Here is a 25,588-nt window from a genome sequence, read left to right on the forward strand (position 1 = left end):
TGCGGAGGGTGGAACTGCAATCTTCTCCTTTATTTTTAAATACTTTACACCAGAGGTCTTCAACAGGGGGTCCGCGGAGGTACTGCAGGGGGGTCTCGAAATGTTTGGTTCATTAGACAATTTTTTATTATTTTTTAAATTTTGTATTTATTTTTCAACCAATTTTTTTCCCCTAAATGTAATTCCCTATTAATACACATTAACGTGAATCCAACATATTGTGAGGCTGATTTGACCCTCTGCCTGACAATCTCCATTAGTCCAAGGTTAGATAAGTTATGTGCCACCCATAAGGGTCCGACATCTCACTAATGTTGGAGTATGTGTGTAATCCACAGATGGCTTGAGGATTCACTGTCTCTTCTGCATGTATGTTTAAAATAAAAAAATTAATCTGTGAATTACTTTAATAGCTCAGTGCTGTATGCAAGATTATGTTTATAAATGGCAGTGGCATGGCCACCCTGTACCTTGCACATGAATATATGAACCCATGTAATATTAAAATAGCTTAGTATTGAATGCACATAACGGTAGCTATATTTATACATGGCACTAGGCCCAGTTTAATATAAAACAATTTATACAATATATATTAGTGGTGCATCAATGTATCGGCCGTTCGTAGCGGACGATATTCGCCTCGTTTACCGACATCGGCGCATCGGTAATAAACTTGACTTTCACCAATGTCATTGGCCGATGGTCATTGGTATTTGTGGTAAAACCGCTGGGCACGTGCCGCGGCTGGAGGAGCAGTCGCCCTCTTTCCACGCCGACGGAGGCTCGGTGTGCGGTCCGCCTCGATGTTTTCTGGGGGGGGGGGGGGGGGGGGGGTCCTCGTCCACGGCGGCCGGGCGTCGCTGGTGCGAGGGCTTTCTTTCTCTTGGACCGCGTTGCGGTGTTCATCAGCGGTGCGGAGGGGACCGGATACGGCGGTCGGCGGCAGCGACTCTGGACACGTGTCAGAGCCTTCTCGCGAATCACCTCAGCTACGGCGCCCGCTGGGGGAACCCTCCATTCGCGTCAAAGTTAAGAAATTCAATGAAGCGCGGGTAAACGGCGGGAGTAACTATTGGCACCCAAAACAGGTCAATCTGAGGAGGGCTGTTTTAGACAGGGTAAAAAGGTACTGTTTTAAATTAACCTTGTCGTATTTTGACCAAAATATGTTACAGACATTTCATAAGACCCCAAGGAACCATATCAACTGTGGTAAAATGGGCACAATATGTGTCCGTTAAATAAAGTTTAGTTATACCAAAGATTGTTTCATAAATCTGAATTTGTGCTCATTAAAACATACGAGGGATAAAGGGCTGATATGATTTAGTGCGTTTTAAATAACAATTTAATTAGTTTCCTTACACAAAAGGGCGAATGAATAACAACTAAAACAAAATTAAAAAAACATCGGTATCGGTTAGATTGTTGTTTTAAACATCGGTATCGGCTAAGAATTTCCATATCGGTGCATCCCTAATATATATAGTAGGGGGTCCCTGCTCCATCTCTCCTAAAGTTTGGGGGTCCTTGTCCTGAAAAACATTGAAGACCCCTGCTTTACACAACATCAACACCACAGTGATACCAGGAAGTACGAGGGAGCATCTACAGAATTATCATATATAAACATGTTACAGAGAAAATTTTAACTAATAACTAACTAACCACATTATTTTTCATAGAGGAAGAGCTGCAAACACTGTATGATTGTGTGTATGGGACAACTGTACTGTAAATGCTTTGAGTGGCCATCAAGATTAGAAAAGCGATATAAATACAGATCATTGAAGGAGGCGTTATGGTTCAATGTCAGTTATCTGATTCTGTGGAAAAACATTCACGAATATATTACAGCTTTGTGCTTCAGTATTGAGGCATATTGCGTTGACTTGATTACATTGCCCTATGAGACAAATTGTGATTTGTGAATACGGGCTATACAAATCAAATTTGATTGATAATTTTGATTGATTGACTTGATATCAAATTCTGCTCTCTTTTTCTGATTTAACAAGACAAGTATCTGTGGTGTCTTCACATACAGTGGATTTAAAAAGTCTACACACCCCTGTTAAAATGCAAGGTTTTTGTGATGTAAATAAATGAGAGATAAATCCTGTCCGAACTGTTTTCCACCTTTAATGTGACTTATAACGTGAACAATTCAGTTTTAAAGGGTTAACTGAAATCTTTTAGGCAGAAAAATACAAAATAAAAAACTTACAATAACCTGGTTGCTTAAGTGTGCACACCCTTAACCTAATACTTTGTTGAAGCACCTTTTGATTTTATTACAGCACTCAGTCTTTTGGGGTAGGAGTCTTTTAGCATGGCACATCTTGGCTTGGCAATATTTTCCCACTCTTCTTTGCAGAAGGGCTCCAAATCTGTCAGATTACGGGGGCATCTCCTGTGCACAGCCCTCTTCAGATCACCCTACAGATGTTAAATTGGAATCAGGTCTGGGGTCTGGCTGGGTCATTCCAAAACATTTATCTTCTTTTGGTGAAGCCATACTTTTGTTGATTTGGATATGCTTTGGGTCGTTGTCATGCTGATTGGTGAAATTCCTCTTCATCTTCAGCTTCTAACGGGGGCCTGAAGGATTTGTGCCAAAACTGACTGGTATTTGTAACTGTTTATAATTCCCTCCACCTTGACTAAGGCCCCTGTTCCAGCTGAAGTAAAACAGCCCCAGAGAATGATGCTTCCACCACCATGCTTCACTGTTTGTTTACAGTTTCAGAAAGCAAAGCCTTTAGCAATACTAGTGCATTGCCACAGGCCAATTAAACAGCCCATTCTAAACAGACACATTTAGTACAAGCATTGCACTACTTCAATAAAGCTGTCAATTCACAGAGGCTGGTAGGTGGGGCACCAGCAGGGGCCCAGCAAAACATGTACACTACCGTTCAAAAGTTTGGGGTCACCCATACAATTTCGTGTTTTCCATGAAAACTCACACTTTTATTTATCAAATGAGTTGCAAAATGGATAGAAAATATAGTCAAGACATTGACAAGGTTAGAAATAATGATTTTTATTTGAAATATTAATTTTGTTCTTCAAACTTTGCTTTAGTCAAAAAATGCTCCATTTACAGCAATTACAGCATTGCAGACCTTTGGCATTCTAGCTGTTCATTTGTTGAGGTAATCTGTAGAAATTTCACCCCACGCTTCCTGAAGCACCTCCCACAAGCTGGATTGGCTTGATGGGCACTTCTTGTGTACCATACAGTCAAGCTGCTCCCACAACAGCTCAATGGGGTTGAGATCTGGTGACTGCGCTGACCACACCATTACAGACAGCTTTCCAGCTGCCTGCTTCTTCTCCAAATTGGTCTTGCATAATTTGGAGGTACAGTGCCTTGCATAAGTATTCACCCCCTTTGGACTTTTCTACATTTTGTCATGGTATAACCACAGATTAAAATTTATTTCATCGCGAGTTTATGTAATGGACCAACACAAAATAGTGCATCATTTGGAAGTGGGGGGAAATATTACATGGATTTCACAATTATTTACAAATAAAAATCTGAAAAGTGTTGAGTGCATATGTATTCACCCCCTTTACTGTGAAACCCCTAACAAAGATCTGGTGCGACCAATTGCATTCACAAGTCACATTTGCAAGTCACATAATTAGTAAATAGGGTCCACCTGTCTGCAATTTAATCTCAGTATAAATACACCTGTTCTGTGACGGACTCAGAGTTTGTTGGAGATCATTACTGAACAAACAGCATCATGAAGACCAAGGAGCTCACCAAACAGGTCAGGGATAAAGTTGTGGAGAAATATGAAGCAGGGTTAGGTTATAAAAAAATATCCAGAGCTTTGAACATCTCTCTGAGCACCATAAAATCCATCATAAGAAAATGGAAAGAATATGGCACAACCGCAAACCTACCAAGAGGAGGCCGTCCACCCAAACTGAAGAGTCGGACAAGAAGAAAATTAATCAGAGAAGCAACCAGGAGGCCCATGGTTACTCTGGAGGAGTTGCAGAGATCCACAGCTGAGGTGGGAGAATCTGTCCACAGGACAACTATTAGTCGTCTACTCCACAAATCTGGCCTTTATGGAAGAGTGGCAAGAAGAAAGCCATTGTTGAAAGGGATCCATAAAAAATCCCGTTTGGAGTTTGCCAGAAGCCATGTGGGAGACACAGCAAACATGTGGAAGAAGGTGCTCTGGTCAGATGAGACCAAAATTGAACTTTTTGGCCTCAATGCAAAACGCTATGTGTGGCGAAAACCCAACACTGCCCATCACCCTGAGCACACCATCCCAACAGTGAAACATGGTGGTGGTAGCATCATGCTGTGGGGATGCTTCTCTTCAGCAGGTACAGGGAAACTGGTCAGAATAGAGGGAAAGATGGATGGAGCCAAATACAGGGAAATCCTTGAAGAAAATCTGATGCAGTCTGCAAAAGACTTGAGACTGGGGCGGAGGTTCATCTTCCAGCAGGACAATGACCCTAAACATACAGCCAGAGCTACAAAGGAATGGTTTGGATTAAAGAATGTGAATGTCTTAAAATGGCCCAGTCAAAGCCCAGACCTCAATCCAATAGAGAATCTATGGCAAGACTTGAAGATTGCGGTTCACAGACGGTCTCCATCCAATCTGACTGAGCTTCATCTTTTTTTGCCAAGAAGAATGGACAAACCTTTCCATCTCTAGATGTGCAAAGCTGGTAGAGACATACCCCAAAAGACTTGCAGCTGTAATTGCAGCGAAAGGGGGTTCTACCAAGTAGTGACACAGGGGGGTGAATACTTATGCACCCAACAGATGTCAACTTTTTTGTTCTCATTATTGTTTGTGTCACAATAAAAGTAGTACTATGCATGTTTTGTTGATCAAACGGGAAAAAGTTTATTTAAGTCTATTTGAATTCAAGTTAGTAACAGTATATAATGGGAAAAAGTCCAAGGGGGTAGAATACTTATGCAAGGCACTGTATGCTTTGGGTCATTGTCCTGTTGTAGGAGGAAATTGGCTCCAATCAAGCGCTGTTCACAGGGTATGGCATGGCGTTGCAAAATGGAGTAATAGCCTTCCTTTTTTTAAATCCCTTTTACCTTGTACAAATCTCCCACTTTACCAGCACCAAAGCAGCCACAGACCATCACATTACCTCCACCATGCTTGACAGATGGCGTCAGGCACTCTTCCAGCATCTTTTCACCTGTTCTGCGTCTCACAAATGTTCTTCTGTGTGATCCAAACACCTCAAACTTTGATTCATCTGTCCATAACACTTTTTCCAATCTTCCTCTGTCCAATGTCTGTGTTCTTTTAGCCACATCAATCTTTTCTTTTTATTGGCCAGTCTCAGATATGGCTTATTCTTTGCCATTCTGCCTAGAAGGCCAGCATCCCGGAGTCGCCTCTTCACTGTAGACGTTGACACTGCCGTTTTGCGGGTACCATTTAAAGAAGCTGCCAGTTGAGGACCTGTGAGGTCTCAATTTCTCAAGCTAAAGACTCTAATATACTTGTCTTCTTGCTGAGTTGTGCACCGGGGCCTCCCACTTCTCTTTCTACTCTGGTTAGAGTCCGTTTGTGCTGTTCTCTGAAGGGAGTAGTACACACCGTTTTAAACAAATTTCAGTTTCTTCGCAATTTCTCGCATTGAATAACCTTCATTTCTAAGAACAAGAATAGACGGGCGAGTTTCACATGAAAGTTCTCTTTTTCTGGCCATTTTGAGAGTTTAATCGAACCCACAAATGTGATGCTCCAGATACTCAACTAGGTCAAAGGAAGGCCAGTTTTATAGCTTCTCTCAGCAGCTAAACAGTTTTCAGCTGTGCAAACATAATTGCTCAATGGTTTTTCAAGGGTTTTCTAATCATCAATTAGTCTTCTAAGGTGATTAGCAAACACAATGTACCATTAGAACACTGGAGTGAGAGTTGCTGGAAATGGGCCTCTACACACCTATGTAGATATTTCATTAAAAACCAGACGTTTCCACCTAGAATAATCATTAACCACATCAACAATGTATAGAGTGTATTTCTGATTAATTTAATGTTATTTTCATTGAAAGAAACAATGCTTTTCTTTGAAAAATAAGGAAATTTCTAAGTGACCCCAAATTTTTTAACGATAGTGTACCTTGGTCTCCAAACAGTTAAAGCGGGGTGTTGTTATTTGTGTCCTGTATCTAACTGGGGCCAGCTGGCCTGAGGGGGAGGGTGTTTGTTCTACAACCAGAAGTTCAGTGGTTCGATCCTCAGTCTTCCCCATCTGCATGCCGAAGTGTCCCTGGGCAAGAAACTGAACCCCTCAATTGGCCCTCATAGATGTCGAATGCACTAATTGTAAGTCGTTTTGGATAAAATCGTCCGACAAATGACATGTAATGTAACGTAACTGCGAATTGTGTTCACCTCTGGGTAAGTGCGATTGTGTGTTGAATGCTGATCCTACATCAGGGTGGATCTACAGTATCAAGGTATCAGTGTTCAAAATGTCACATTCCGCTTCCCCACTTGACTGCTATCATCAGTACTACCCGTGGGTTATGGTTTTGGTCTTCTTTAAAACTAGACACTGTAGGTCCAGATAACATGGTCTCTTTTGAATCAGAGCATCAGAGTATCCACCTTTTTCTGAATCATTGTCAATCACCTTGAATTAGCCCTCATAGAAAAAGTGCTGCCCATAGATGCACTGTATAAATTAGTGTGTGTGAATGGCAATAACCTGTACTGTAAAGTTCTTTGAGTGGTCAGCAAGACCAGCACTACTGTACAGACAATTTACCATTAACCATCTTCTCTGACATGACATTACTGACGCAATACATTTTCATTCTGTATAAATGAGACAATGATGTTTGAATATTTTACTTTAGTATCCAGTCAACATTACAAGAGCAGCACGTGTTCACAACGAAATAACTCCAAAATAATAACAATATTGTAATATAGCCAAATTCAGTTCTTTACTACCTATTTGTCAGTCCTTTTTAGGTGTCCAGATAAACCCATGTAATGTCACTTAAATGGTATGGTGTGTGTTGATCCAATCGTCTCAAATTAAAAATTTGTCTGGAATGATAAATGCATCATCATTGGTTTTGGTTTGGGATGAAATCCAGAAATGTTTCACAATGTTTCCAGAACATTTATACTTAGATAAAAAAAATGCATGAATTACATATTAGAATATTTAACCCAAACCGATTTCTAAAGCTGATGCATTTCTCTGTGCCTTCTGTTTTAAACATTCATCTTCTCCCAAGCAAATCAAATGCATGACATAAACACTAAGAGAAACAGCTTCAGTTTATGCACGAACACACTTCACACTTAATAGACAAGCTCTGTGTAATGGTTAGGGCATCTACAGTCTCGGGTGAGGATGTGGTGCTGTAGAACTAGCATAGCTGCTGAGAGCAGATATAAAGGTTGTGATCAAGAAAGCTGTGGTCCCTCTTACAGTCATCATGACTGTGCTTACATACAAGGCTGGAGAAACAAGTCACTTTCAGAACTTGAGCCTTAAAGTTTAGTCCTGACTTAGTGAATGCCATGACGATAACCTACAGTAACCTGCACATAAATGCTTCACCTACTAGTGCTTTTCTGACCTTTGGATTACTTCTATATTTTATTTGTCTGCCTATAAGCAAACTCAATCGACTGATGAAAACATAATTGTTAAGGAAGAAAAAAGGTCAGTCATTGACTGAAGAGTTAAAAATTCCTTTGGTTTTTGGGATAGTTATTCCTCACTCTCAGGGCTAAGCACCATGAGACCAATTGTGATTTATGAATAGTTGCTTGATTGATTGATTGAAACATATTCTAGAACATTTCCAGATGTGCTCCAGCCAGGACCAGCTTTTGTTTTTGTAAAGGTCTTCAGACACCAAGGATGTGATGAATAAAGAAAATGCTAAATTCTCCCCTACAAGTGCTTTTTATCACTTCTATTCATCTATTGATCCAAATCTGCAACTCTTTAAAATAGATTTGCACAACCTCATACTTCATAGCCATCCAATGATCGAGATCTTGTCCTCCTCCTCACTCCACGAAGGAAATTGAGATTTACCACTTTACTGCTTCATACAAGAGCTGAAGCTTGACCATAGCCTCAGTTCAGGATAATATTTTGGGATGTCTGAAGTCCTGCTGAGGATATTAGAGCCTTATCTAAGGAGGCAGTGGACCAGGATCCCACTGACCCAGAGCAGCCTTTGGCTCATGATGCAAAGATTTAAGGGAAAAGGTACTTTTTGAGAGGATAAAAAGACCAGTGTAAGGTGTGTAAAAACCTAAAGGGAAACCCTCCCCTGCAGAAACACATGCAATCCTGCTTGGTGGGGAGCAGGACGCAAACCACAGACAGGACAATACATATATCATGTGAGTATTGATGCTAATGTAATATAGTCTTCAGTCAGTGCACAACAGCTCAGCTGAATATGCAAAAATGGGACCTCTGTTTACAGGCAAGCAATTAATCCAACCTATATGTAGAATGAAGTGCCCATTAATCTATGAATACGTGTACGTGTGGGTCTCATTAAGCCTTTCCTATTTCCCTTAGACCTGAGACAGCAGCACGATCAGTCCCGCAGATCACAGGGAAAAAGCAGAGGAGCTCTCCTACAAAAAGCTGGGATTTGCAACTCCTTCTCTTAAAACTGCTAATTCATTTTAGGCCGGATCCAATCACACATCTACAACTTCGAGTTTGTCTGTTCACACCTGGTATTAAAATGCATCCTATAAATAATGATTTAACCCTGTCCGAGTATACAGATTTGTCTGATACCAAATAAAATTCCAGGTAGGTCTAAACCTATCAAATATATTCTGATTCTGATTCTGATGATGATGAGAGAGAGTTGGGAGAGGCTGAACGAATCGATGCAGTGCCTATATCTACTGAGATTTTTCCTATTTTAGAAAAAAACATAATTTCATGATAATCAGTGTTCATACTGTGGCTGTGGCCCAAAACACATATCAATGTATTAGCTCTGAGAAGCATAACAATACAATCATATTCATCCTTCATATGTGGCCTTGAATACATTTGTGTTCATACAGCAATAAAAGGCTCTGAATGTGATCTGACTGATTGGATCTCAGGACCCATTGAGGAAGCATTTGGGTGCATTCATACATGTATTTAGGGCTGACCACTGATCAGATCACTCAGGGTGGATTTTCAAACCAGGTCATTTTCATAAACAGAATTTAAATCTGCAGTGGTATGATAAAGTTGCTGACATTGGTCATTCAAATCAATGTGATGCACAAACTGAACTGGTGAATTGATTATAGAGAGATCAGGACAATGAAGATTACGATGACGGTAAATTTGCTCCTTATGTGAGCAAGCCTGCTTGACCATTATCCCTGAATATGGGCAGAGGAGAGCAGATAAACATGACATCTAGTTGTGGCGTTAATGCTAAGATTAAGATAGAGCCATATCATATCTCTACACTCACTAAAGACTAAGGCAATTAACAAAACTACTCAGGTAAAACCAGTTTGATGAGCTACAGACACCTGAGGGGAGTACAGAATATCATCATAGATTCTGAACAGCTGAAAACCAAATCACAATGTGCAACATCAATCTTCTTACAATCCAGTGTTGGTGCATCTACGACAACAAAAGGCACAAATCACAAATATGCATGTGTTAATGGCTGGTCCTTGCAATGCAGCGGCATTGGATGATTAATGTCTCAGTTTCCTGACAGATCCAAACTACATGAGTCATCTAACTAATCATTTCTTCACCTCTGGATCTAGATCAACAGTCCATGTTGCCACTATGGTACAGTATGGATGAGATATTTTGACATTGATTAAACTGTCAGGTCTGGTGTCAACCTCAGGAGAGTCAATGTGCCCTTCAAAGTGTACATCACCTCATGACATTTAACTAGAATTTTCATTTAATCTCATTACTTCTGGGTATTTGCCAAGGGTCAAGCGGCAGTGTAATGTTGCTAGACTCAACAATTTGAGCATTTTATTTGTGAAAATGTATGGACTGTCGCAGTTGCACCACAAGTTTAGATTGTAGCCAATATCAAGTTGTGGCTGCAGGTGGAGGCACACTACTGGACTTTTTCCAATTTTATTTTTTAAGTACCATTCATTTACAAACCCACATTTATCAACAAAGGGCCTAGGTTGAAAAATAGTGGAATTCCCTTTTAAGATGAACTGCTAGTGACATGTCTGCAGGAGATGATCCAAACAGATCAGACCAGAGAACAGAAAGGCACTGGTGTCACATGCACAGGCTCGAGTCTGTACCAGAAGTACCCAGAAACTTCTTTGACAAGTCCACTCCGCTGTCAATCTTTAGAGTTACCTATTCACAAATTACAGTCAGTGTCTGACCTCACATACCCTCTCAGACTGACTGCAGACCTGAGCTCAGTCTGTCAATGTTGAACAGAGCGGAAAACTGAACTGTGACTTTGCACTGTAGTAATGAGGTATTCTGGCTTTGGTGATTTCTACCAAGCATTTGGTTACATACAGGGTAGCACTGGAAAACAACAACACTACTTTAAAGCTAAATATTTTTGGCTTTTTAGACTTTTGGTACAAAAATAATATAGTCTGAGCTGAGCATAATAAGAGGGCTAACATTTTGAGTTGAGATGGACATAGTGAAGAGCGCAGTACAAGCACACAGTTGACTTAACACTGGCTTCCTAAGACATACTTCTAGATCACTTCTGCTGTTAGTAAGACATGAAGATAATTGAAACACTGTTTGGATCACTTAGACTTTTTCTTTTGCAGAGGTATGCATTTATCTGTCCTGGAGTGTTGACGCCTCCTGGAATACATAATATCATAATGTTTATCTATTCCATGAGTGCATGTGCAGAACACTCCTACAATTAGTAGAAATCCAAAATGCATATTGGAAAACTGGATTACTGAAACGCATCCCTGCATTTGTACAGTGCACTGTCTTCAGTACAGAGACACACTGGTCAGAAGACAAACTCAAAATCTTAACCTTCACAGATCTAACTAATTTGCACTTGACTTTAGATTGTAGAGTAAAGCATTAGAAAAATCCCAAAGATATCACACTTGTATGTCTGAGTTGCAGCTACAGACCATTTGGTTTCAGTGTGTTTGTGCATGTGTGTGTATGTCTGTGAGACAGCATGAATGATGTGTGCATTGATTGTTACAAGCATAATGTGTTGTTGGTCATTTTTGTCTTCTGTGTGTTTCTGATTAAATAACTTGTGTGTATCAAGACATATAGCATATTTGGCTTGAAGAAAAGAATCCAATAGTGTGTCTGTGTGCACACATTCAGAGAATCCTGATTGGAATTTGAATGCTGTCTTGGTCTTTAGTTAGCAGGCCCTGGGTCTGCCAATGGCATAGTGTGCAACACCTCATCCAGAAGTTGCAGAGCACGGTGCAGGTGGACTTCCACCCAGCAGGGGGTGTGTTTGATGCTCTGGCGAGGGTAGTCAGGCCCCCAGCCTTTCACAAAGCTGAGTCGCAGGATACACAGTCGCCTGAGATCATCCACACCGATCCCCGCTGCTGCAGACAGACCTATAATCACATAACACCATGTGTGGTGGAGTTTATGGTCAGTCATACAGAGAGTTGAAGCTCAGTTACCATTAACTAAAGAGCACATGTACACGCATATTATGTCACAGTTTAGTGGTGGTGGAACAGCACACACACACTTAACACCTGAGGAACTTACATGATATCAGATATTTCACAGATAAAGAGCTTTTTGTTGCTGTTTATTGAATTTGTTGGAGGCCTATCTCACTAATGAAAATCCTAACCCTATTGTATGTTTCAGTGATACACAGCACTGTGCCTCTGACGACATTTGCAGTGTTGAGTGTTCTTATTAGAGCACAGTGATGTCACAAATTCTTCAACATCAAGCAAATAGTGCATTATGTTGAGTATAATTTTTAAGACAATGTTAGTGTACCAAAAGAAAAACACAATAATCAGCTATAATGTCCCTGTTAGGGACCTGATGCATAATGATAAATGTTATTATATTAGATAAAAAATGGTCAATAAAAGTTCAAACTACCATTTCCAACATCAACAGTGAACTTAAAAAATCTACAAAATAGTTATATAGTTATCTTTACCACAAAGAGCTCTGTCTGTCTTTTGCTGCAGTTTCCTGTCAGATGATGTGTAAATGGTAAATACTGTATTTATACAGTGCTTTTCCAGTCTAATCGATCAATGTGTTTGAGTTGCATTCATTCACACAATCATATACAAAGTCATATATGCTTTAGTCTTTTCAAGAACATTTTCTGTAAATAAAAATAGTGAGATTTCTTTAAACCCGAAAACTCAGGAGCTGGATAACTTAGTTCATCCCTAAGTTGCATCTACAGGCTCTTCTCACAAGCTGCCTCAACCTTCCTCAGCATGGGGCGGCTTTGACTCAGAGTGGGTTATCCTCTTAACCAGAAGGTCGCATATTTGATCCAAGCCTTCCCCATTCCGCATGCCGAAGTGTCTTGGGCAAGATACTGAACCCCGAATTGGAACCCTGTGTCGTTCCCATAGAAAAAGTGCTGCACATAGATGAACTGTATGAATGTGTGAATGAGTAGATAGCAAAAACTGTACTGTAAAGCGCTTTGAGTGATCATCAAGACTAGAAAAGCACAAATATAGATAATTTACCATTTACAGCTTGTAAATAAACTGAGAAGCAAAATCTAGAAATAATACAGTACAGACAACTATTATCATATTACTGGCTTTTTATATTCTGGTTACTAATGTTGTGCCATTCATTGTACAATTCTGTATTTCAATCAGGCTTCCATTTATGTATGTCATTATCAAATAAAGTTTTAACAACACTTACTAACTGCAGGTGCAATGCCTCCAACACTGCCTGGACCAGGAATGTTTCCAGCCACAGCAGCTGCCTGTGCAGCAGCTGCAGCCTGAGCCGTGGCTGCCTGCTGCTGCATCTGTCTGTGGCACTGTCGCAGGTCAAACACCTGACCAACACACACGCAGCCTGCATTACAACACCAGAATAGGCCATCTGGAGAGGGTAGTACCATTTGTTCTTCAAAACATGGTTGATACATTCATTCATTCTCAAATTGTTAGCCAATAATAATCATTAATTCTGTGTGTGTGTAAGTGAGTGAGTGAGTGAGGGAGCTGAATTCAGACCTTGATATAGGCTCCAGGGTAGATTTTATGCACCGCATCACCTGGTGCTCGGCCTGCCTCTCTGTCAAGGTAGTAGCTCTGCACAAACACAGCGTGGTCGCTCATACAGCGCATCCACACATCCCCCTCACCACGACACTCCAGCTGCACGCCTTTACCTATGTGTAACCTATAACACAGAAAGACATCAGCACAGGTGATATCCTTCATGTATTTTAAATGTTCTTATTATTTCAGTTGGGATTTTTTTTTAGAAGTCACACAGCTTGAGAAGGTTTAGTGTGACAATGTGAGCAGGGGTTACAAGAGTCTACAGAGTCAAATAAAGAACTTTGCACCTGAGGCACAACAAAAGCTTCCCTCCGCTCTGTTATTATCTAGATATTTCCTCCTTTAGATTCAACTTCCAAAATTAAATAAATTAAGCCTCTAAGGTTTCAATCAAACTATTGATTTTAAACCTCTAAAACAGCAGTTTTAAAAATCATATTCTGAAAGATGAATGTGAAAGCCTTGCCGAAGCCAATAATTTGCAGAATAAACATAGCTCCTTGTGGCAATTGACGATGCCACCGGTGTCCTCCAAAAGCAGCCAGAGACGAACCACTCACTTTCCAGCATTAGGACACCAAACATAAATTAAACAAAACATAAATTGTCCGATAACCATTTCAGGTTCCTCTGTGTTTGTGTCCTCCTGATGGGTTTCTCCTAATGAGCACTATATATTGTAAATACAGACCATCTGATCTAATATCAAATAAATTTTTTTGACCATGATGTCATTGATTGTACATCAATAAAAACATTTTCAGACATGACCTGCGGGTAAAATTTAGATAATTGGCTACCAAGTTGAACCACAGTCTGCCTTTCTCACTTGCACAACACATGGAATGAAATTATGGAGTATCTGCAGAGACTAGTGCATGTCTGATATGACGACTTTGTCGTCATATCTATTATTGTTATTTTGTTCTTCTTATGTCCTCCTGATCACAGCCATCTTAGCTAATTTAGCTTGTAAAATACTGATTATGATTGTGAGAGAATTTTTGACCATCCTTATACATTACATCTGTACACCATGAGGAGAGTAGAGCCTGTCTCATTCCACACATACTCCCTTCTCTCCAAGCAGTACCCAAGGTCAGGTTATAGATAAAGGGCCAACTAGCAGTACATTGTAGTGTCTACGTTGAAGTACTTTTTCACCAAATTCAAGTGCCCCAGACAGAGAGGCACCAACTCCAATTATTTTGCGTATTCCACTAGCGGCTAGACGTAAGGAAAAAATGTGATTTAGGTATGCAGGCTTTCCTGGATGTGCTGTTGGAATGGGTGACGTAAGGCGAGGGAGATAAATTGGAAAGCTTTATGAGACATCTTCAGACTTGGGGGTGTTGACAATTGCCTTATGTTACTCTGTTAATACTGCTATTGTTTCATCCTGGGTCTCTGTCGACATCAAGCTTGCAATAAACCCTTTTGGGTAAGAAATTAGCTGCTGCCTCAGTTCTCATTTCACCAGCTTCCAGAAAAGTTCCAAAAAACTTCCATCACAATAAGCAACACCTGGCTCTACGTTGATGGGATGGCTCCTTATGTATCTGACCTACGAAACCCTGACTGTCATTGGTTCACTTCAGTTAAGGTGGTAGTGCCCAGCCATGATAGTGGCCTCTTGTTTCGCTGATATGATATGCGCCATATATGCATGTACACAATGTTAAGAACTTGAATTTTTTAAAGGGGGTCTTTCAAGAGACACAGCAGATGAGTGTTTGTCTTCACCCACCTAGCTCTCTCACTGGCATCTGTGCGGTGAACGTTACTCAGCTGGCCGAGGCAGAAGCGATCGCCTCCCGACGGGTCAACATAACCATCCACTGTCACAACAGGGCAGCTGGAGGGCACCTTAAACATCTCTCCCACCTGAACGTCCATTTCAAAGTAGGAGATAGAGCACCAAAACTCTGGTCCTGCTGTGATAAAAAGATTAAACAGAGTGTGTGACAGACATCTATAGACTAAGACGTGCGTACCCTCCACAATCGAAGCCAAAAAACTATCCTGTAAAAATGTTTTTTTGGATCATATCCTTTGGGTCTTGAACTTTGACAGCTCACCACAAAAGTCAATCTAAATCTGATAATACCCTCCCAAGTAACAATCTCACCAAACGTTGGTAAAACTCCAATCATGTGTTGTTGAGTTTGTGAATACACACACACACCAATAAGGCTTTGATTTCCCGCCAGCTCAAAGAGTAAAAATACTAAATTAAATCAGAATAAACATTATCATTTAATATTCAGCAAAATGATCTCTAACCTGGATGATTGGCCACAGGGGCGAAAGAGTTTGAGGTGTGATGCTGAGACCCTGAAAAATAGAGAAATGTGTACATCAGTTAGAAACAGTAATATATGCAAAATAAGGTAAGGTACCGAAGCAGATCTACAATGTTGGTATAGTTACAGCCAATGTTGTCAGCATAAAAAGAAACAGTGTGAACATAATTGCTTTGTCAGGACATTTCCCAGAATTAAATCAATCAATCAATCAAATTTTATTTGTATAAACCATATTCACAAATCACAATTTGTCTCATAGGGCTTTAACAAGGTGTGAAGTCCTCTGCCCTTAATGTACATCTTACAGTGATGGTTTGGGTGATGGAGGGGAGGTTGTTGGAGATTACGCCCATTCTGTGGCGGTCCTATGGGAGTGTAGGAGGCTGTGCTGCTGCCTGTCCAAACGGCTAGATTACAGAGAAATAATGAATGATGAGTGTTAAGCAATGTACAATACAACAGTTTACAATGATCTTTGAATATACATATAAATATTAGGGATGCACCGATATGGAAATTCTTGGCCGATACCGATGTTTAAAACAACAATCTAGCCGATAGCTGATACCAATATTTGTTTATTTTGTTTTTGATGTTATTCATTCACCTTTTTGTGCCAGGAAAATAATTAAATCATCTTTTAAAAAGCACTATTTAAAATTATTTCAGCCCTTTATCACTCTTATCTTTTAATGAGCACAAATTCTATCAGATTTATAAAACAATCTTAAGTTTAACTAAACTTTATTTAAAGGAGACCTATTATGCCCATTTAACCACAAGTTGATATGGTTACTTGGGGTCTAATGAAATGTCTTTAATATATTTTGGTCAAAATACCACAAGGATCATTTAAAACAGCACCCTTTTTACCCTGTCTAATGCAGCCCTTCTCAGATTGACCTGATTTGAGGACTGGGTTTATGCTTATGTTTGTTATGACTTATGTTCAGTTAAGACAACGTGTTAAAGGAGTATTGAGATGTCCTGAGGGTCAGTGAACAGATCGGGGTGGGGCATGTGACAGTTCTAGACCAATGGGGTGGGGTTGTGTGGGATGACAGGTTCTCATTGGCTGGTTTGTTGGGGGTCAGTGGTGAGGAAGGAAGTGTCGAAGACGGTTGTTGATGTGAGGAGTGTCGGAGAAGGAGCAAGGAGTGTGACATGTTTGTGTTGACTTTAATAAAGTTACAAATAAGAGAAGAAGTTCCGTGTCGTCTGTGAGGCGGGGACATAATACCAATGAACATCGCGTGAAAGTCAAGTTTATTACCGATGCGCCGATGGCAGTAAACAAGGCGAATATCGGCCGCTACTGATTTACGGCCGATACATCGTGCACCACTAATATATATATATATATATATATATACTCACACATATATATGTGTGTGTGTGCGTGTGTGTTTGTGTATTTGTTAACTTACTGTGGAAGACAGCCTGGCTCTGAGAGTGTTTACTGCTGCTGTATCCGTTCTTTCCATGTGAGTGAGAAGTAGGTAGGGAGGGTTGTTGGTTATGGGGGGGCTGTGAGGGTTGCTGGGCAGCCTGCTGCTGAGGTAGGGGTTGGGTAGGAGTCGGAGGTCGTGGTGCTGGGGTCATGACTTGAGCCTGTGGGGATGCAGTTTGGAGACGGCCATCACTGTGACCGCCCTGTAGTGGCAGCATGGAACCAGAGCAGGTCACTGGAAAGACAACAGTTGAACACATCAGGCCAGACTTAACTATATGAGGTGTTTGCTGCTTTCAGACATGCACTGAACTCCAGAGATCGCCCAAGGAGGTGTATTTGTGAACATACATTTTTGTTCCAGATTCATATAAGGTGAGTGTGACCTTCACCGTTGACCACTGAAATGTTGAGTCCAAGTGACTTATCGAAAGTTAAAGACATTTCCTCAAGTCAGTGTTGAGATATCCCAATCAAGAGGCCAAAAATATGACCCTTTACCACTGATATCTAATCAGTTAGTTAAAGTGAACATGTGTGCCAAATTTGAGAGAATTCCCTTGAGATGTTGACAAGGCAAAACAAGTGTTTGAGAGGTGCCGGTGACCTTTGACCATCAAATACTAATCAGGTCATCCATGAGTCAAAGTCAATTGTGCCAGATGTAATGGAATTCCCTTAAGATAATCCTGATAAATCACATTCACAGGAACGTGAGGTCACTGTGACCTTGACCATTGACCTCGAGGCACCAAAATATGATCCCTTCATCTTTAAGTCCGAGTGATTGTTTGTACCAAATTTGAAGAAATTCCCTAAAGCTGATCTTTTTCAGGAAAGAAAATAAACATATATGGTGTAATCGTGACCTTGACCTTTGGCTACCAGAATTTAATCCAAGTTCAAGTGAGTTTTTTTTTTTTAAATGTGAAAGAATTCCCTCAAGGCACTCTGGACATATCGCATTCACAAGACAAACAATTTGCTCTGAGGCCACCGTAACCTTGACCCTCGACCACCAAAATCGATTCAGTTGATTCCAAGTGAATATTTGATTATAATTTGAAGAAATTCCCTTGAGGCATTCTTGAGATATGGCATTCACGAGAATGGGAGGGACGTACGTACAACCCGAAAACATAATGGCTCTGGCCACTGCGTAGGCATAAAAACAAAAACATGTCTCTGGATGACAAAGCGGAGGCACACGCGTAGAAGACAGAGATAAAAATCTCGAACGACATGTCTGACAAGTCTTTGGAGTGCACTGTACAACAAATGTTTTGTTCCGTCAGTCTGTCTGTCTGTCTCACAGTCTCAAGAATTTAGCAATTCAATTAACCCAACTATCCGCTAAATTTAATTTAAACTGCACCAAATTGCACGCATTTAGTCTTAAAAATATAAAAAAAATATATACAAAATTGTCTAATCAACCAAAAATTCCGCGAACCCCCTGCAGTACCTCCGCTGACCGCCTAGGGTTCGCGGACCCCCTGTTGAAGACCTCTGGTGTAAAGTATCAAACAAACGCAGATGAAAACATAACGTCCATGATAGATGTAAGATGTAAATGAGGAGCTGACCTTTGGGGGAAACAGGCAGGTTAGTGTATCTGCTGACAGGTGGGGGTCCATGAGGCTCAGACGACAGCTGCTGGGGAGGCAGGGGTTGACCATAGTGGTCGGGCGGAGGCAGCTTCAAGGCTGTTTGATGGTCAGACAGAGGCATGCCAGGTGGAAGGTCTATCTGTATACAGTCATGGATGTATTCTTCTTTGATGAGGCCGATTGGTGCAGCTGCAGGACGTTTTTGTCAGAAAGGTTTCAAAAGATTATTATGAACATTTACAAGCATGCACAGACATTCAATGAGCTCAAAATCTAATGTTATATCTATATCTGGATAGAATGACTATGTATATTGTATGCACTATAAAGGCATGTTTTCATTAGAATGAGGAAAAAATTTGAATCCAAACACCCAGCCTCTAAATATTATTGGTGGACATTCTTGCTACTCAGGTAAATAACATTCAACATTATAGAAGTAATAGATAAAGGGACTATTCGTTACTTATAGTTAAGTTTGGTTAATTCTCTTTTAAATTCTGCACATTTTGTATGCATTCATGTTTTTCTTGTTTTTTTATTTCTAGCAGGTTGTAAATTCTCCTTGCCCCACATGCCTTTTTCCTCAAACTCCTCAAAAGAATTCTTATACTGTAATTCGAACAAAGTATAGGATTGACCAACTATAATTACGAATTCAATCCCCCCCATTCCAAGTGTCGAAGTGTCTTTGGGTAAGATACGGAACCTTAATTTGCCCCTAAAGGCTGTGTTATGTATGATAGATGCTCTGTATGAATGTGTGTGAATGGAATAACTGTACTGTACTGTAAAGCATTTTGAGTGGTCATCAGGTCTTGAAGAGACAATATAAGATACAGACCATGACCACACCAAAGGAGAGTAGGATTAGACAACTGAAAGCAGAAATGCTAATCTACTCACGGTGAATTGCCCCTCATGAGCGAGCGCTGCACACATTTCTCTCCTACAGCTGAGTGGCCACATATTACTTTATAAAGTCCTATTATATCATATTTTATTAATACCGTTTTTAGAGCAGCAACAATAATATTCAGCAGAGACACTACTATTTGTATTATGTCACTGAAAACAAATCTAAGATGTCAGTAAACTAAATAAGTGAAGTTTAGAGAGAAAGAAGAACAAAGACACTAGGCGATATCAGCCCTTGCTCCTGTTCTCCTTCCTGTGCTGCTGCTGTGATTCACTGTCTGGAGGTACCACATGTGGTAGTGGTGGGGTGTCTCACACAGTAGTCAGGTTTATAAGAGTTCAACAGATAAATTAGAAACCAACATAATATAAAACAATAGAGCAATTACCTATTAGTGTAATTTCCGAGCGGTGGGTCGGTAAAACATGTTGCCTGCAGCCCGTGGACCAAATCGTTGAAAATATCCCTTTTCTACATGTTTGTTGAATAGGTGGTTTGATAAAGTTTTTATTTGACCTTTTACTTTTTTGCAACAAAAATTATCAATTACTGTTGTTGTCAACCACAGTTAATATCACTTCACCTGGTGCACTGAAATGCTGTGGTGGCAGCATTTCTGATCATTCTGAACCTACTCTAAAGAGTATCTTTAAGAAACATAAAGATTGTCATTGAAGGGAATGATCTACCTTAGTCACCTGCTAGAGTCGTGCATAACAAACCCCACACTTGGAGCGATGCACTCACAGTACCACAGACTGTATGAATTCCCCTTTGTTTCTTTGATTGTGGAAGTTACTTGTACACAAAAAAAAGGCTAAAACTGTCATACACACAATGAGAATATATGTAAATACTGTATTATATTGGTCTTTAAGGTCCTGTGGCCAATTACAGACGTAATGTACTTTGCACAATCCATTCTCTAGTGTTTATTTACAACATATAGCACAATCCTTTCCCTGGTGCTTATAATTTTTTTTGACGAATTTTTCCTATTTTCCAATTTTTGTAATATATACTTGCACAAACACACCAAAGCAAATTCCTTGTATGTGTAAACCTTCTGGGCAATAAATCCTGATTCTCATTCTGATTAATGTAATGAAGATGCAACTAAATTATGGCCAGATCTACTCGTGCTCAAATGCTGATTATAAATACATTAATTTGCACATTCTTGCAATCTGTGATTTTTGGCCAGCTATCCTTATCCTGCAGTAAGCGACTCTAACGGTGTTGCTTTTAGCCTGGATAATGTGTTTGTACTACATACATTTTCTTTATAGTTTTCCCCTCGTCTCTGAAAATATATCGCTTGTCCATGTCAGTGATTGGTCATTTGCAGTGAAACCCTTCCCTTTTATGTGCATGTGCCGATATCTAGATCAGTAAAACAAGGTTGACTTACCCGGTTGATAACCAACGTCATGGAACCTCTTAGCCTGACTGGGCTTGTAATGTAAAATTAAACTGGATAGAAAAATTGCCTCGGTTTGTTGAACTCACTTTGTAGTAAAGGCCCCAGGTTACTGTTTGACCATCATAAGTAACTGACTGGACTTCAATGAGTAGTCTTCTATGTGGCCGACAGTTGGCACATGTGGGAAGCAGTGGCTCTGTCCCCGTGTGTGCACTTTGACTTGACCATAACAATACTTGAGTGTTGACATGACAATTAACCTTAATGAAGCCATGATGTGATGCTGTAGACTAGAGTCTAACTCACCTGTGTTTTGAAGGCTGAGACCAACTGTTAGAGAAGACAGAGAAAACAAAGATTTACTTTAATATGTCAAATGAAGCATCAGAGTTTGTTAAACTAGACTTGCTTTTATGTGTAAATGATCAAATTATCACAGAGATTGTAAACCCCACTCAGAGTTGTTGAGAGTATGAATCTGACCTACCGATGCCTGGAGAGACTACTCTCTCATAATGGTAGGGGTTGACACACACATTGTCATACTTCAGGTCAAAGGCATACTGGCAGAACTTGACATGCTTGAGTTCATTCTTGTGGAGGTCAGGCCAGCGCCACAGCCTTGCATAAATCACATGAGGGAAACCTTTCCTCCCAGCCACCTGAGGAGAGAGCACAGCATAATTACAAGTGTTAAAAAAAAAAACAGTCTTATTGACTTTATCATTCATCCATCAGTGGACTGTATCTTTTAAGATATTCTGTGGACTCCAAGATGTCAACCAGCTGTCTGTCTGAATGCTTGGGACACAACGAACAATTAGGTTTCCGCAGACTGCCTAAGCTTGGGCAAGATGGGGAACCACCAACTTTCTTCTCAGAGGATAACTAACCTCCTGAGCTACAGCTGCCCTTTTATGCAGTTTATCCTTTAGAAGAAGTATGTTACGGTTTGGTGGAGGAGATGGACCCAGGATGCAGAGGTTACAAACAAAAATGTATTTAATATAATAAAAGGGTTTAAACAAGACAAAAACAAAACAGGAACACTAACATAAGTAACTGGCGACAAGGCGCACAGAGAACAAGGAACGAGGAAGCTGGTCGAGACAGCAAGAAACAAACAAACCTAAGAAGACTTCACGTAGAAACGAGTAGCACAACAACGAGTACAACCCGACAAAGGGCTTGGGGAACACAGAGGCTTAAATAGACACAAGAGGGAAGGCAGGAGCAATTACCCACAGGTGAAACACATGAGGACTGGGAAGACAATCACCGAAAGGAAGTGAAGATAGCAACCACACACAAGGGACAGATACTACAAAATAAAACAGGAAACAGAAAATACACAGAAGAGACTGAAATTAACAAACTAAAATGACAGGACACCACAAAGTAGTCTGTGTGTCGTGCTGAGTAACCTCATGTGTTACTGATAAACCTTTTTGTGTCATGATTTTTTGCACATCAATACTTATGTGTGATGGAGAGAGAATGTTCTGAAAGATATGGCCTGATTAGGCAGCAACAGCGAGCACACGCAGACTTTATAGCTTCTATACATGTACTTCATCAGACAAATCATATCATTGTTTGTGAAATTACACAAACTGTGCAGAATTCTGCTTTTTTCTTGATATGAGGGCTTATTAAATATTTGCACAGTGTGTAATGTACACATTAACAAATGCAGGTCACTTACTGCATAACACCATGATTGTGTATAGTGTTTATAATTTAGGGCTAAGAGCTAAGTGTTACAACGTGTAAATACAATTGTTATAAATAAAATGGTATGCATATATAAAATAAGATGTTAATATTATGTTCAATTTCACGCAGTCCTTATTGTTAACATCTGTCATTTTTTACACAAGAACAAAAATTCAGAAAAACAACATACTGCTGCTCCTATGGGTTCAATAGTCACTCAACGCTTTTTTTGAGTTAATAGACTAACACTCACTCTATTATACAATTGACAGATTCTGGTAGTATTCAATGACGCTAGAGAATGACCAGAGGAAATTTTGTTGGGTACTGCTAGAGGTCTGCTAGTAAGTTTTTTTCTCTCCACAGTCACCAAAGTACTTGCTCATTGTGGGAACTGTTGGGTGTAGTGGGGTGTGCAGGAGGTTGGCTGCAGGAGGAAGAGAGTGGGGATGTGGCAGTACCATGGGGTACTGCTCCCATCAGGAATCCATGTGTTAGTCTGTATTGCAGCTTAATCATGTCTTGAATCCAGTCGTAAACCTTGTGAACTTTATACGAGCAAGGGGACTTCAGTACCGTCGGTTTATTACGTTCCTGGAGGAAACTGATGCAGATCATCAGGACTTGCTCTACCACTCTAGTGTCCGCTGGTTAAGATTGGGGAAAGTGTTACGAATTCCCTGAGCGAAGCGACAAGAACTGGATTAGTGAGTTTGCGTTTGCTGCGGACATATTTTCACACATGAATGAGCTGAACGTGAAACTGCAGGGGAAAGATCTGTTTGTTCACGACATGTACAAACATGTGAAAGCCTTCAAATCCAAGCTCACTTTGTTCTCCAGACAAATTTTGAAACAAATCTTTCGCTCATTTCCCCACACTTGCCATGCAGGAAGAGGCACCACGAAACGCAAAAAAATACAGCAAATCACTTGAGGACCTGCACGGAGAATTCTGCCGTAGGTTCTATGATTTCGTAAACATTGAACAGTCACTTCAGCTGGTGTTCTGTTCCCTGTCACAAGACCCTTAAACAGCACCACAGGAGTTGCAGTTGGAACTGATAGATCTTCAGTGTGACTCCGTCCTAAAGGATAAATTCAACTCTGTTAAACTGAATGACTTTTATGCTTCACTTAACAGAGCCACGTTTCCAAACCTCTGGAGGACTGCACAGAAGATGCTGATTTTGTTTGGCTCGACTTACAGTGCCTTGCATAAGTATTCACCCCCCTTGGACTTTTTCCCATTATGTACTGTTACTAACTGGAATTCAAATAGACTTAAATAAACTTTTTCCTGTTTGATCAACAAAACATGCATAGTACTTTGGAGGTGCAAAATAAATGTTATTGTGACACAAACAATAATGAGAACAAAAAAGTTGACATCTGTTGGGTGCATAAGTATTCACCCCCCTGTGGCAATACTTGGTAGAACCCCCTTTCGCTGCAATTACAGCTGCAAATCTTTTGGGGTATGTCTCTACCAGCTTTGCACATCTAGAGATGGAAAGGTTTGTCCATTCTTCTTGGCAAAAAAGATGAAGCTCAGTCAGATTGGATGGAGACCGTCTGTGAACCGCAATCTTCAAGTCTTGCCATAGATTCTCTATTGGATTGAGGTCTGGGCTTTGACTGGGCCATTTTAAGACATTAACATTCTTTAATCCAAACCATTCCTTTGTAGCTCTGGCTGTATGTTTAGGGTCATTGTCCTGCTGGAAGATGAACCTCCGCCCCAGTCTCAAGTCTTTTGCAGACTGCATCAGATTTTCTTCAAGGATTTCCCTGTATTTGGCTCCATCCATCTTTCCCTCTATTCTGACCAGTTTCCCTGTACCTGCTGAAGAGAAGCATCCCCACAGCATGATGCTACCACCACCATGTTTCACTGTTGGGATGGTGTGCTCAGGGTGATGGGCAGTGTTGGGTTTTCGCCACACATAGCGTTTTGCATTGAGGCCAAAAAGTTCAATTTTGGTCTCATCTGACCAGAGCACCTTCTTCCACATGTTTGCTGTGTCTCCCACATGGCTTCTGGCAAACTCCAAACGGGATTTTTTATGGATCCCTTTCAACAATGGCTTTCTTCTTGCCACTCTTCCATAAAGGCCAGATTTGTGGAGTAGACGACTAATAGTTGTCCTGTGGACAGATTCTCCCACCTCAGCTGTGGATCTCTGCAACTCCTCCAGAGTAACCATGGGCCTCCTGGTTGCTTCTCTGATTAATTTTCTCCTTGTCCGACTCTTCAGTTTGGGTGGACGGCCTCCTCTTGGTAGGTTTGCGGTTGTGCCATATTCTTTCCATTTTCTTATGATGGATTTTATGGTGCTCAGAGAGATGTTCAAAGCTCTGGATATTTTTTTATAACCTAACCCTGCTTCATATTTCTCCACAACTTTATCCCTGACCGGTTTGGTGAGCTCCTTGGTCTTCATGATGCTGTTTGTTCAGTAATGATCTCCAACAAACTCTGAGTCCGTCACAGAACAGGTGTATTTATACTGAGATTAAATTGCAGACAGGTGGACCCTATTTACTAATTATGTGACTTGCAAATGTGACTTGTGAATGCAATTGGTCGCACCAGATCTTTGTTAGGGGTTTCACAGTAAAGGGGGTGAATACATATGCACTCAACACTTTTCAGATTTTTATTTGTAAATAATTGTGAAATCCATGTAATATTTCCCCCCACTTCCAAATGATGCACTATTTTGTGTTGGTCCATTACATAAACTCACGATGAAATAAATTTTAATCTGTGGTTATACCATGACAAAATGTAGAAAAGTCCAAAGGGGGTGAATACTTATGCAAAGCACTGTATGTGTGTGAGCAGATATTCAGCGTCATGAACGCCAACA

General features: G+C 40.5%; 1 protein-coding gene across 4 annotated transcripts in view; it reads right to left on the reverse strand.

Annotated features, from left to right (window-relative positions):
* Positions 1-6,864: 6,864 nt before the first annotated feature.
* smad10a (SMAD family member 10a) overlaps positions 6,865-25,588 on the reverse strand; it is a 33,519-nt gene continuing 14,795 nt past the window's right edge. For 2 of the 4 annotated variants that reach the window (XM_053446405.1, XM_053446406.1), the window contains exons 4-13: positions 21,487-21,661; positions 21,306-21,329; positions 18,634-18,846; positions 17,025-17,282; positions 15,903-16,004; positions 15,575-15,625; positions 15,039-15,225; positions 13,241-13,409; positions 12,921-13,059; positions 6,865-11,608 (exon numbers count right to left, since the gene is read on the reverse strand). In XM_053446405.1, coding sequence (XP_053302380.1) covers positions 11,397-11,608; positions 12,921-13,059; positions 13,241-13,409; positions 15,039-15,225; positions 15,575-15,625; positions 15,903-16,004; positions 17,025-17,282; positions 18,634-18,846; positions 21,306-21,329; positions 21,487-21,661 — 1,530 coding nt within the window. In that variant the 3' untranslated portion in view covers positions 6,865-11,396. Of the gene's footprint in view, positions 11,609-12,920; positions 13,080-13,240; positions 13,410-15,038; positions 15,226-15,574; positions 15,626-15,902; positions 16,005-17,024; positions 17,283-18,633; positions 18,847-21,305; positions 21,330-21,486; positions 21,662-25,588 lie in introns of all 4 variants that reach the window. The other 2 variants (XM_053446407.1, XM_053446409.1) reach the window with 2 other exon arrangements.

Source organism: Pleuronectes platessa, chromosome 18, assembly GCF_947347685.1.
Source record: "Pleuronectes platessa chromosome 18, fPlePla1.1, whole genome shotgun sequence".
In the NCBI taxonomy this organism is placed as follows: Eukaryota; Metazoa; Chordata; class Actinopteri; order Pleuronectiformes; family Pleuronectidae; genus Pleuronectes; species Pleuronectes platessa.